At 37.3% G+C, this 14,705-nt stretch overlaps 1 protein-coding gene across 1 annotated transcript; it reads right to left on the reverse strand.

Moving 5' to 3' along the window:
* Positions 1 to 5,708: 5,708 nt before the first annotated feature.
* Positions 5,709 to 8,104, reverse strand: LOC124404648 (transcription factor Sp5). Its single transcript, XM_046878982.1, has 3 exons — positions 7,910 to 8,104; positions 6,569 to 7,399; positions 5,709 to 6,490 (listed from the first exon to the last, which is right to left on the reverse strand). Exons 1-3 carry the CDS (start codon positions 8,102 to 8,104, stop codon positions 5,789 to 5,791), a joined length of 1,728 nt encoding a protein of 575 aa, XP_046734938.1. The 3' UTR covers positions 5,709 to 5,788.
* Between the last annotated feature and the right edge of the window lie 6,601 nt (positions 8,105 to 14,705).

A 14,705-nucleotide genomic window follows, 5' to 3' on the forward strand; every position in this document is an offset into this window, starting at 1 on the left:
GAACCGAAATGATATCGGCTGATACATAACTCCGCTTGATTTACCATACAATAAAAAAAACATTTGGGAGGGTAAGAAAAAAAAAAGAAAAAAAAAAAGAAAATTCAAATCATAGGAAATGAATAACACAAAAGGGATAAACAAACAACAGGGTTAAATCATAAAAAACAGAATCGAAAAATTCCTTCAAAAATTATATTTTCATCATTCTGGCACGATTTTGTAAACACAACATAATTTATAAATTAACGTACACAATCTTCAATAATTTATACATATTACCATTAATAAGATTTTTGACCTCATCTACTACCGTTACAAAAATAGGCAATATTTTCTTGATATTCCGTGAATTAAAGAACAAAAACAATAGCAAAAAAAAAAAATTACAAAAAAAAGTTAATAAATAAAAAGTGAAAAAAAGAAATTGTTAAAAATTATTTCCAAAAAATGAAGGAGAACTATAAGCATTTCATTCGACCTTTGATCATCTATAATAACGTACAGGTATAACAATTTCTCATATTCCTCAAGCGCGCTCAACATTTTTATAACAATAGTAAATGCACACAGGACTCTAGAAACAAAAAAAAAACAAAAACAAAAAAAAAATTTCTTTTTTTTACCATCGTTTTCTCCATCTTTCTTTTCTTTCTTCATCTCAATGCAATAACTTGTGAAAACCTTATGGAAAACTAATCGTGAATAAAAAGGATATATTATATATAATAACGGGACGCGGCGGGATTAAGGGAAGTTGGGTAACGGGGTAACAAAATAAATAATAGAAGCATTAAACATTATTAATCACTTAACAAGATAACTAATATGTAATAATAATAATAATAAGAAGTAGAAGAAGAAGAAGAAGAATTATAGCCAAGTATGTACGTATGCGTATGTATATGTATAAGGTAAAGGTATGAATAATTACAAATACAGGTAAATTTTTCTGGCACGAGGAAAAAAAAAAAATTGTCTTGCATAAAATTATCGTTATGTGTGTGTGCTTTTTTTTGTCCTTTTTGTTTGTTATTTTTTCTTCTTGTCATACGTTATTATAATATAAATACAATAATATTTCAGTTCTCAACTGCAGATTATTTTCTTCTCCGATTTTAAATATTTTCAAGTATATAACACGCCATACTGTAACAAATAATTGGCGAATTGACGGAAGGGGTTGAAAAAAAATAATGGTTTAAATGTAATTTATTTTTTTCTCCGTTCTTTAAAGCTTTTCAATTTTTTTCTTTTTTTTTCCGTCTTTCTATACATATTCAACCTCCCCGGAACCGTTCAATTAGTAATAAGGATTTCCAAGTCCGATTACTATTTGCGGAGATGATCGAACATTTAATCGAAATGGAAAACTGGTTTGATCTGTAAGTTCGAATTTTCATTCCTTCCGTCGAAAAAATTTTCATGCGCGTGAATCATTGTAAAGAGATAGATAATAAATTGTCAAGCCAGTTATTTACGGGCAAGTAAAATGGCAAACGAGAGAGCAAATAACTTCGTACGGACTTAATTAAAACAAAAGAGAGAGAGAAAAAGAAAAACGAAAACATTTTTTAAAAAAAACCTTATATACTAATTAATGTCTTAATAATGCTTAGCTATTAAACAGGATAAAAAGAAAAAAGAAATTCAAAGAAATGAGATACAACTCGACTTTCAAAAATATACAAAATTTTTGTGATCCGATGTGTGTTCTATGTTACATACAAGTGTCTATGATAATATAATTTAGCTAACTTAAGACGAGAAATTTCCAGAATATTGTAAGGCTTGTCAAATCATTCGCGTTTTTGCAACTTTCAATAATTTACTAGACTTTCGTGCACCGTAATGCCCTGATATACACTTGATTTTATAACTAATGTTATTATTATTATTGTTAATATTACTGTTATCGTTATTATTATTATTACTATTATTATTATTATTACCGTTGTCGTTATTATTAACGAGAATTTTTGCTAACATTATTAACGGGTTACTTTTTTTCTTCGATTTCCTTTTTGCGTCGCAAATACTTAAAACAAATTGACAAACATACATATACAGTTTTACATTTCATGTTATTCGTTATAAATTACATTTTTCGAATAATGAATCAAGGATTTTTTTTCACAGGAAAGTGCACTTTTTACTTTTACATATTTTTTCGAATTTTTTTTCTTTTTGTACGTTTTATGTTCCCTTTTTTTTTTTTTTTTTTTTTGTGTCCTGGTTTGTTTCAATTATTAGAAGAAAAAAATAAAAAATAAAATAAACAACCTCACAACCCTATCCACATCGATGATCGGATCGAAAGTATCTGTGATGTGATTCTCTGCTTTGCTGTTATCCGTAATTTTTCGACGGCAATTTTTTTTTTTCATTCCATTTTTTTTTTTTTTTTTTTTTTTCCCCTTTTCAATACGTGCACGATACGTTATCATCATATTATTACGCCCATTGTACGGAGTTGAATTTATTAACGTATTAAATATGCGGAATATATGCGCAATAATGAATAACTGTATTTCTCAAAAACCTCGAGATTTGTTTTAAAAAAAAGTTTCGAAGCTTTTCGCAAAATTTTTTCTTAGGTACATGTGTATTCAAGTCAATGTATACGGATAATATATATATATATATATATATATATATATATGTATATGTTTATATATATATTTATATATATATAGTCTTGTATCAAAAAATATTTCATATCGTTTATCATCACAGCAGTGGACCACAACTTTTGTATTTTCGTTTTCGCGTGTCGGTTAATTAATCAGTCAAACATAGCGGGAGATAGTTGTTTTTTTTTCTGCGTTTTGCTTTTGTTTGTTTTTTTTTTCCTATTTGCGTAGCGCGTATTTTAACGTATGTTAAACACGAGCGCAGATATGATTTTGATAGATTAACAATTAAACAACTCGTCAAAATGGAATAATTTTGCGAACAGCTTCGTTGCGCGGTTAATTTTATCGGTATTTTTAATTTTTCTTGTTTTCATAAAGTTTAAAATAAAAAAAATTCGTAGTAGCTTTGCAAACGAACAATTTTTCATCCAACTATTGTAAGTTTCATTTGTTTTTTTCTTTCTTTCTATCTTTTAATCGTATTTATTTACGTACCTTGTACATATACATATAATATAATTTCAAATTTTCAAGAACAAAAGCAAAATATTTATCCAACGGTTATAAATATTTCGTTCGCGGTAGAAGGCGAGATAATTTTGGTCCTAGATTTTATTTTACATACGCGTAATACATATACGTGTATATTTATATATATTTTGTTTGAACTGCATTTGGTTTACAGGAAAATTCGATTCATCGTAATCGAAACGTGTAAAGGATCGTCATAAACGATTACAAAGTACGTGGATTTGTGTTAATTGATCTGTTTTAGGACATAAAAAAAGAAAAAAAAGAAAAATCCAATTATTCCTAGATAAAAAAAAAAAAAAAAAAAAAAAAAAAAAAATAACATAGATAATATAATAAGATAAAAGAATGGTGCACGAAAGTTAGTCGGTACCAAAATAAGAAAAACATACGCGATCATACAGGATCGATCGATGTGACACTTGCGTGAAATTTCACTCTCCAAATGTCCGTTACAGGGCAAGATGATTTGGCACTGCAGACTTTTTGCCCGACGAAAATTTCTCGATCAAGTTTAGCTAATTACAAATTAAAGAAAAGAAAACCAAAATTACAAAGAACAAAAATGAAGAAGAAAGTTTAATAAATTATAATACGGATATTAATATATTAAGGATCACAACGTCGGAGCATAATTATGAACATAAGACAGAATATTTACAGCTGTTTACTTTAATATGATGACCTCGGAGAGCTTATTATTTATTATACTAATTAATTCATACTTAATTCGTACATCGTGTTTATGATAATAATAGCAATAATAATAATAATAATAATCATAATAATAATGATAATGATGATGATGGTGATGATGATGATGATGATAGAAATAGAAGTACGACCAGAAAAGGTCATCTAATTAAATTCCTTACACAGCATCGTGTCACGTTTGTTACGCGTTACGTTTTACGTATGTAGTTTTGCGGAATGCTTGCGTTTTTTGTTTCGTTTGGTTGCTTTTTTTACTTTACTTTTCCTTTCTTTTTTTTTTTTCTTTTTCTTTTTCTTTCCGTCTTGTTGATTTTTCGTTCGTTCAGGTGGGGGAAAATTTCTCGATTAATCTTTTCCTTTTTCTCACATCCTATCCCTCTGCGCATGTGTGTGCATATATATATATATATATATAGAATTATAAGAAAATGCGTTAATTTTTTGAAAATGATCAATCGGTGTAGCGATGATTAAAATTGTTTTAATATTCTCCTGCAGATGAATCTTCAGCAGATTCCAACGCATACGCAGACACCCTGTATAATTCTGACGTCACAGACTATAAAGAATTTTCCAAAAGGTAAAATTTAGGCTTTGCATGCGGAGACGATAAGTAATAATAATTTCGTAATTTTTCAATCGAGCACGAAGTACGGAATTCACAAGTTTTCGAATTTTCATCAATCTATCGAACAGCGAATAAAACTGGCTGGTAAAAGTCACGAGGTTGGATAAAACTGACCGTAATGGCGGCCATTATCGTCAGTCCCATTCGCGTATTTCATGTCTAAAAGAGGTTACGATATCAATATTATTAAACAAAAAATATAAACTTCAAACTTTCACACGTAATGCTTCAATGATGATTTTATATTCTATTTTACAAAACGTATGAATTAATTAATTAATTAATTAACTTTCTTTTTTCTTTTTCTTTTGTCCAAGCGATGCCAACACATCGTCAACATATCGTGAGTTATTCAATAATGAAAAATTTTATAATCTACGACGTCGAAAACGCGACGTGATTTCAAAAGCGTATGTTATGGAACCGACCAAATTATAACAAGTCGTAAGTTGCATTCAATTTGTACAATTATATGCAGACAGAGGTGCAGACGTCACCGGATGATAGGTTAAACATCGGTCTTCATTACGTATTTTCATCTCCTTTCCTCATCCTTCTTCCATTCGATTTTTTTTTTCCGGTTACAAAAAATTCCAACAACACAAAAAAAAAAAAACAGAATTCTACATTTCTCAAGAGCTTATTACCATGCACAATAAATTCTACGTTTCGTTACATATTAGGTATACCCATATTCAGCCCTTGGAAACATAATAATAATAATAATAATAATAATAATAATAATAATAATAATAATAGTAATAATAATAGTTAAATCCGCAATAAGGGTTATTACATACACCCACATATAATACTGTAACGACGTTGCAATTACATATGCATAAATGTGTGTATGTATATACACTACATATGTATAAGAAATACGAAGTATGTTCATCAAAAATAAGTATATCGTACACGCAATCGTTCGCTCGTGTCCAACTTACATGAAAAGTATAGAGACGTGGATAAATTCGATGATCGCGTCTCGATCACGATCTTCGGTGCATCGCAATAAACGCGCAACGATCATAGAAAAAAAAAAAAAAAAAAATTGATATTCACAACACAGAGTGAAGTACGTGATAAAGATCGTAGCAAAGTATGGTAAGAAAGAAGTAATAACAGTATTAATATCAGTATAACGATAACGATTCCAATCGTCATCGTTACAACAATCATCAGCAACATGGATAATAATGATGATGACGATGATAATAATGATGATGATGATGATAATAAAAATCGTCAGTATCAAGGACCAAACCCTCAACAAAGGTCATTCCATTTTCCACTCCATTTTGACGCTGGCGGATCCAGCCGACGGCGATGGTGCTCCATGATTTATCGAGGGTGACGGAGGACTGCCCTCTGGTGTGCCGATTTCGCTCTTCATTGGCTGTCCGTCGGGATACCTCGCGTGGGTCCTCATATGCCGTGTGATCATGTCCCTCCGACAAGCGGCGTAAGGACACTGAGGACACTTGTAAGGTTTCTCACCCGTGTGGGTCCGCTGATGAGTGCTGAGATGATCGGACCTGCTGAATACCTGGCCGCAGACACGGCAAGTATACGGTTTGACACCGGTATGAAGCCGCATGTGTCTGGTGAGCATGTCCGACCTGGCGAAGCTGCGTTTGCAGACATCGCAGAGGTAAGCCTTGGCCGAAGCATCCTGAGGACCCTGACGTCGATGACGCGAAGCCATGTGCTTGGCGAGACGATCGTGAAGGCTGAACATCTGTCCGCAAACCGGACAAACATAAGCGACGTCGGCACCCGGTGGCATCTCCTCGACAACAGGCGATACCTCCAGGTTATACCTAACGGCGACGCTTTCCTTGGTTGTCGGAGAGGCGACGTCGCCTCTTACAACCGGTACGCTTACCGATCCGCGAGTAACGATGCCGGGTGGTAAAATCTGCAGAGGATGAGGTCGTCCTCCGGCGCCCTTCTTCATCGAGAGATCGAGCGGTGATTCCTGAGCCGGTCCGCTCGTCGACGACGACGACGTTGTCGTCGTCGTCGTCGTCGTTGTCGCAAGGTTCGTCGTCGGTACCGGTGGCGACGTCGCCTCACTCTCAAGGGATCCACTCCTCTGAGGCGGTGGCGGGGGCGGCGGAACCGGTACCGGTGAAGGTCGGTCCCACCCTGGAACATCGGAATCGGAGTGACTCCGCCGCCTGAACATGTCCGGCAGGTACTTCGTGTGGAGGTAGTGCTCGAAGCTGTAAGACGAGGGCGAGACCGGCGTCAAAGGCGTCAAGGAAGCCGGCGTCAGGGGCGTCAGGGGTGAGGCGGGGGACGGAAGAAGGAGCGACGGTGGCGTCGCGCAGTGAACGCAGGCGCAACCGGCGTACCTTAGAGCCGGATGGTAGCTCGAAAGGGTCAGATTGCGCCGGTGAGCACCGACAGCCGCCCCCGCCCCTTGACCGGAAGTCGGTGGATGCTGATGATCGGCTTCGTCGACCCCCGTCGCCGCCTCGTCCTTAAGCCGGAGAGGTGAAAAGTTGAGACGACCGGGACTGCAATCGGCGAGAGGTGACCTCGACGAGCCGAAGACCTCCTCGTCCTCCTCCGAGACCGTCGTCGATCCCTCGAACCTGAAGACCTCACCCTCGTTCGGTGAGCTTCGGTGGGCCTGAAGGATGTCGAGGACCTGCGAGAGCCGCTTTCGTTTGCGGTGACGGTGGTTCCGGTTCGCCGTCGCTGAGAGGGTGTTGTTGTTGGTACAGGGGGGCGGCTTCGCCGGTCCGGGGGGCGCTGCGGCGTCCTCCACGGCGCTCTCGGCCATCGTCATCGGCGACGCGCGGCACCCGCCGCCAAGGCCCTTCCTTATTTCTACCGCTACACCCTCCGAGGCTACCACCGTGCTGCCTCCCACCTCGTCCTGGAACATCAAGTTTTTTCGTACATCGGTTAGTCATTTCGTTGATCATTTTAATTTTTAATTTTTTTTCTGGCACCAACTCATGAACCATAAGTGTTGTACATATTGCAAGATAGTAAAAAAAAAAAATACACACACACACACGATACTCTAGATGGTTGTTTTTTCACGAATATTGATAGTTGACTTTTTTATTTAAGAAACGTCCGATCGTGATTTGAATTAGCCTAAATTGTTACTTCCTATATTTATTTAGTCACTTATTTCATCAGTCAGTTTTTCAAAAAATAATCTAATAAATAATCGAGATAGCAATTTTCGATTAATTTTGCAGACAGAACAAGGTTTTTATGTGGTTTTTTGTTTCTTTTTTGTCAAATTTCAAAAATTTCATCAAATTCTCGCTTACAACACACGCATAGCGTAAGGAAGACATAAATATTTGTCTGCGAAAGTTTGATATCCCAAAGAAAATCATCCTCGTAAGCGTTCCTCTCAATATAAATATACCATTCGAAAAAGAAGTGTTATACGAGCAATGAAACTTTGTCGCATAAGCGATTGATCAACGATTGTTTCGAAGAGATTAACAAAGATCGGTGATCGTTCGACGAGTTTTTTACTTCCGGTCTTCCAACTTCTACCTACAGTATAAGTTATATCCATAAAAATCGTTTCAACGTCGTAATAGAAACGAATAGGCATTGTATAATATTAGTTTTATATAAATACACACACGTGTATGCATATGAAAAAAAAATAAAAAAATAAAAAAATTCTCCCCGACTCCGATCGGCCGATCCGATCGTTTGGTGGCCGGTTTTTTCCTGCCCCTAGGCTGTGACCCCTTCGCCCCGGGTCTCGAATACCGGACTGCAATCGCGGTAGCTGTAATTGCGGAGGCTCGGATGTATAAACAGTTTCTTTGGTGCCGATCGGGGATCGACGATCGTCGCGCGATCGGCTCGATCAGCGTCCGGGCGCCGCGTCGATCACATCACGATGTCGAGTCGAATCGAGTCGAGTCGAGTCGAGTCGCGGAGCCAACGATCATCAAACGGAATGGCCAGACTCGAAGAGGAGAGGGTGTGGGAATCAAGGTCAACGTTCACCGATCGACGGTAGGATGGGATCGATCCCGAAGAAAAAGATGGCAGGGTGATCGAGGATTCCAATACGTCGAGGTCTGAAGGAAGACGTGGCAAAGGAGGAAGAAGAAGAAGAAGAAGAAGAAAAGATCGTGAACACTGATCAGAGATCAAAATACATCTAGTTAACGGTTCAAAGATAAAATGGAATGGTCAGCCAATTATAACTATGAAATATGAAGAAGTGACCACCGACCCTACAATTAGTTCACGCTTGAACGATCAGTCAGTGACGATGAGAGTTACAAGTTGCGATATTGAACTCGGAAAAGTTATCGAGAGTCTTACATAAGCAATAATAGATACTATAATCTTGTTTTCCCATGGAGTTTCTACGTCTCTTATTAAATTTCGGCAATATTTCATGTACCTAAGTGAAATTTTGAATGATTTTTATTTCATTCCAACGTTCGTGGTTTATTATTATTATTTATTTATTTATTCATTATTTTATTTTTTTTTTTTTCACTATTTTTATGTCTTTTCACTGATTCTATTACTTTCTTGTTTCTCTGTATAAAATTTGATCGATCGTGACCCACCGGGACGCGATTCTAATTCTCCTCAAAAGTTTTGTTACCGTATTCGGTGACAAAACGCGTCTCGATTTCTCTCTCTCTCTTCTTCATCTTTTTCTTTCTCTCCCTCGGCAACAATTCACGAGTGTTCACTGATACCGCAGAGTTAGGTTGCCACCATATCCGTGCATAGCTGATGACAATTTATCACAAGTTTGAGTAAACTGAGAAGTATTACAGCTATATCAAACGAGAAAAGATACAACTATTAATACCTGCATGCCTACAGGACGAATAGGCAAAGGTATAATATTTTGAAATTTGAATACGATCATGGACTACGGAGTGTCTACACAACTAAGCATTATACCTACATGCGTGTACAATAATAAACGTTCGGTAGTAAATCACTCCGAATATTTGATGGCATCGTAAGTAATACCGTCTCATTATTTTCTTCCCAGGCGTGAAAATTTATTTCACTTCTTCACTTCTTCTAGTATACATATATATATATACATATATATATATATATATATATGTATACATGACAACAATATTATATGTAACCGTACACACGGGTACCTATTTCCTTATTATAAATTCGCGCGATTCATACGCAAGAGGTTATCATTATTATCATCATCGTCATCATCATCATCATCATGAGGTTCGCGTCCATGCGTGTTGGGGGAGGGGGAGATACTTTTACACGTTACAACGACATCCGTGACAGTTGGAAAAAAAAAAAATATGAAAAAGTCACAAACCGGGAAAAGAGAGAACGTTGTGAGAAAAGTAAGAAAAAAACAATTAATGAATTATGAAAAAAAGAAAAGAAAAGAAAAGAAAAATAAATAAAAGTAAAGAGGAATAACAAGAAATAAAAAAAAAAACCATGCAATGGTAATGAAGATCGAACTGGAACTCGAACGTCAGGTTATACGTCAGCATAAATGAATTCTGCATCCGATCCGATCCGATCCGTGATCCTCATTTCACATGATTTACCGCAGGCATATAAATATATGTATATATATATATATATATATATATATATAGACAGAGGTATATAATGTATGTGTACGTATATCCACACATGGTGTATAAATCCAGTTTTACGGAATTACGATAGGTATGAGAGTTTTCTTCTTGTAGATATAAAGCTACGTTTATAATACCTAAGCTAAGCTCTGCTGCAACCTGCGGCCTGGCCGCATGTGCCGATCGTGCGATTCAGGCAATGCTGCATGTGCAGGTTGCACATTGCAAGTGCGGACAGGCTGCTGCAGCAACGGATACTACAGAAGCCAACCAACCAACCAAGCAGGCAGGTATATCTATCGTTGGACAGAGGGAAAAACTTGCCTCAATTTATATAGACAGTCGCGACAGGTGCGACGGAATGTGATTTTCTCTTAAGCAATTCTCCACTCCATGCAGGAACGCAATGCAACGCAACGCAACGCAACGCAACGCGACGCGACGCGACGCCTTCGCAGTTTCTGCAGTGCGTCGTTATGCTCTCGAGATCGGCAACTGCAACCGCGAACAGTATTTTCATTTACATTAATCCGCTTCTAAACTGTCCAGCAAGCTTACAGCGGAATAATCGAGCCGAGTGTTTTGGTCGATTTCGACGTTGTCATGTACCTCGAACGGGAAAATGGGACTAACGATCTCATTCTGTATACGATTCTGAACAGAAACACTCAAACGCATTTTCATTCAACGCAGAAATGAAGAAATGCCACGGAATTAAACGAAGTCGCGTTCAGAATAAACGAATTTTTGTAGTTCTTTCCAATTTTACACTCGCCACTTAACTTCAGATTCTTGATCAACGACTCCATAATATCGAGTGAAAAAATCTGTGACCAGGTGTAAAGGGTTAATTTATTTGATAACCCGCAACGTAAAAAATCCTGCCACATGGATAAATAATTTAATGAAAAATCGCAATAAAAAAAAAAAAAAAAAAAAAAAAGGTAGATGGTCGAATAGTACAACTGCGTGTACACACCTAACCATGAACGCGGAAAACTTAATCATGCCGTACCGTTTCAATGAGAAGTTGCAGTTAAGCGACTGCCTACCTTACCGATCGATCGCACCCGAGGCGCCACTTATGACGATATTTATATTTACCGTTCTTACTGGCAATTGCACAGCAGCGGCGGTGGCTTATTAAGCATATACCTATACAGCTATACATTACCTCTACGTACACTTCGGTATAACTATACATAAAAAAGAAAAGAAATTGCATGTATGTGCGAACGTGCACAGCAGCGATGTCGATGTTTTATATCTCGAAAAACTGTTTCACCACGTTTTTTCTCAACCAAAAATACGCATATTTTGAAAATCCAACTATGTACGTGAACGTCTAAAATTTCAAAATAATGAATTTCTTTCTAACGTTTCGTGACGTTAAAACGATACTAATTTCAAATTCGTGAAAACGAAGAAGTAGGATGAACGTCGTAAAGTGGAAAGAAAATCTCGCTAACGCGGTCTCCAAATACATATGTGGATGTAAAAATTGTCGGCTTTTGAAAATAAGATCGTAAAAAATAAAAAATGCCGCACAGATTTTCGGCGATTGATTCTCAGTTCAAATTCCCGATTCTCGAGTCTCGACTACAATAACCACGAACTTATCAAGCGAAACTTCATACCAAAATCATCATACCTAAATTAGTAAGGTTATTGCGACGATTTGTGGCGAGGAAAAGTTTATTTCGCGAATTTGGATCTGTTTGAAATTCAATTTAAAATTCATTTAAAAATCTTAGTGTATCAAGTGATTGTAAAAATAAAAAAACAATATATTTTGTCTCAAATTTTCGTTACAATAACTTTACAAACTTAAACCTGCTAATATTCCGAATCTAAAACTAAAATTTCCATTATTCCGGAAGTTAAAAACGGATCACCTCACCGCTTCTGCGAAATTCGAGAATTCGCAAGTCGCAGAGTCTACAGAGTAAGGCCGAAAGCCCCTCTCCGGGTCTTCCTCGAATCGAGTCCCATGGAATGCCCGTCAGAGGCACCTGTAACAGGGACTCGCGACCGCCGGACGAAGAGGAACGGAACAGGTTGAGAGGCAGGCGTGGGTGGGGCTGATCTTTCTCCCGTACGATCCGGACTCCCGACCGCGTTCAGCGAGGGGTTCGAGGGTCGAAAGAGGGCGTTCAAGCCGGGCTAAAGCTGGTCGGGAGATCCGTAAACTGTTTCGAGAAGCTCGGAGAGTTTTTGCAAAGATTTGGGTGCCTTTAAGCAGCGAAATTTCCGCGCCTCTGGACGCGCGGAAAAATTTCCGGGAAGTTTACAGATTCGGATGCTGGACAACGGAGGCCGGCTTAAACCCGTCGCTAGTATCTCTCCGAGATCCCGATGATGCGGCCCTCGGGGCAGACGAGATCGGTTGCTGCTGCTGATGCTGATGCTGCTGCTGCTGCAGCGGAACCAGCGATGCTGCTACCAAAAAACCCGCCGCCTCGCTACCGAAGACCCGTGGAAGAGATGAGGAAGACCTGGAGCTACAGCGAGAGGAGAATAAGATCACGGTGTTTTCTCTCTCTCTTTCTTTCGTTTTCTTCTTTTTCTATCTCAGCGAGAGTCCGACGACTTGCATCCATCGAACCGTGCAGCCAGCAGCTTCCCATAATACGAAACCACGCGATACCGATCCACGTGCATAAATATATATGTATATATAGGTACGTATATACCCGTGCAAATATTCCGCAGCCACGATTCACGGTTTCTATTGTAGATATAGAAGCAAGATTTGTTCTAGGAAAGAGAGGAGGTTGAATTTCGTAACGTTCAATAAAATGATGCATATTGAGGAAAAAGGAAAGCGTTACTTCGGAACTTCAGGATTGTTTGAAATTCAGTAATTCATAATTAAAGCAAAACGTAGATATAACTACTCGTATCGTTCAGAGTAAACTTTCTGAAAATTGTTTCAAAATAGTAAAAATCAACGAGTTTTATTTCGACGCCCTTTTCGTTTGACGTTGACGTTACTAACTTAACGTAGAAACGAAAATATTTTTCTCTTCCTTTTTTTTTTTTATACACTAAAATTGATCAATTTTTGTTGATTTCGTTTATAAATTTCAACAATAATCCTTTCATTTACCCAAGCAGGCGTGAAGATAATTTTTTATCTAAATCTATCAAGTATAAAATTCTATTCATAACAGTGAAAATATTTTCATCGAGAAGTAAAATTAAATTTCGTTATACCAATGGTGTTAATATTTTTTTCCTCGCATATAACAATTAAGGAGCGTATATTTTTCTCTATTTAGATGTCAAGAAAAATCCAGAACTAATAAACTTTCCTCGGTGTATTTAAGATAAGTAGAAAATTTTCCGCGGGCTGAAAATTAGCCGATGATCGCGTGTCTCGCGAAAGGGCCGTAGATACACAGAGAGCTGTTAAGCATGCGGCTCGGCTGTTGTACAGGCGATGGCTATGAGCTCTCTTCGCCTGTTAGTAGCAAATTAACCGACAATTACGCGATAACGTCTCTCGCGCGAACAGCGCGCGCAAACTCGCCTTGCGCCATAATTCTGCGCTATGTAGCTGAATGCCCTAAAGGTGTGAGCGATTCTCGATAAGTTGCAAAAAAAAATTTTCCTGCAAAACAGCTGTCGGAAGACGGAATGAACAAAAATAATAAATTTTTTTATTAAATCCATTATTTTTTCCCCAATTAATCGATTCATCATTTTTCCTCACAATAGATTTTCGTTTTTTACTCATATCAAACTCATTTGATACAATAAGTGAAAGATGAATGAATATTTTTACTTGAAATTAAAAAATATTTTCAACAAAACTGTGAATTATCAAAACACATTTCCGCTGTCAAGACTGTGTACTAAAATTTACTAAATTTTGGTTTTGCATGCACAGTTTAAAAAGAAGAAAAAAAAAAGAAAAAAAAATACAAAATGATTGATGAATCGATTAATTTTTACCGATTTAAACGATTTTTTTTCGATTCTTTTTCTTTTTATTTCATCGCTACGCATAAATCAAATAAAATCACCGAAAATTACAACACAGTGTTAAAAATTTCGGAGAACATTTTTTTTCTCTCAAATTGCGATCTATAAAATTTTCACAACAATTCGCGCTGGTGTATCGTTATTAAGGTTAAAAGTTCGAGGTTGAGAATTTCTGTCGAAGAAAGATGCAGCAGCAGCAGCAGCATCCGTACACCGACGAACCGAGACAAAACGGTCTTCCAAGTATCCCGACTTCCGAGTACACAAGGTGGACGTCGACATTCCGTCGCTCCAGAAAGTTGTCTGCAGTTCCAGTATGTTGTTGTAGGTACCCATATAGACGTACGTCTACCTATCGGAAAGTTAACGGGACGAACAAGGTGCGCGAATTCAAGATTGGTCTACACACGCCTTCATCGGTAGATCGTACGCCTGCTAAAAGCCACTTTCGCATCTTTTTTCATTTCCTCTACACACCGTATCGTCGTGGAAAAATTCGTTGAAACGGTTATAATTTAACATTAATTATTGTTTTTCAATCACCGCGGAGAATAATTGAAGGTATACTCGTATACTCGTATTATACGTATATAATAATAATAACAGTGT

The sequence above is a fragment of the Diprion similis genome, chromosome 3, assembly GCF_021155765.1.
Source record: "Diprion similis isolate iyDipSimi1 chromosome 3, iyDipSimi1.1, whole genome shotgun sequence".
NCBI lineage: Eukaryota > Metazoa > Arthropoda > Insecta > Hymenoptera > Diprionidae > Diprion > Diprion similis.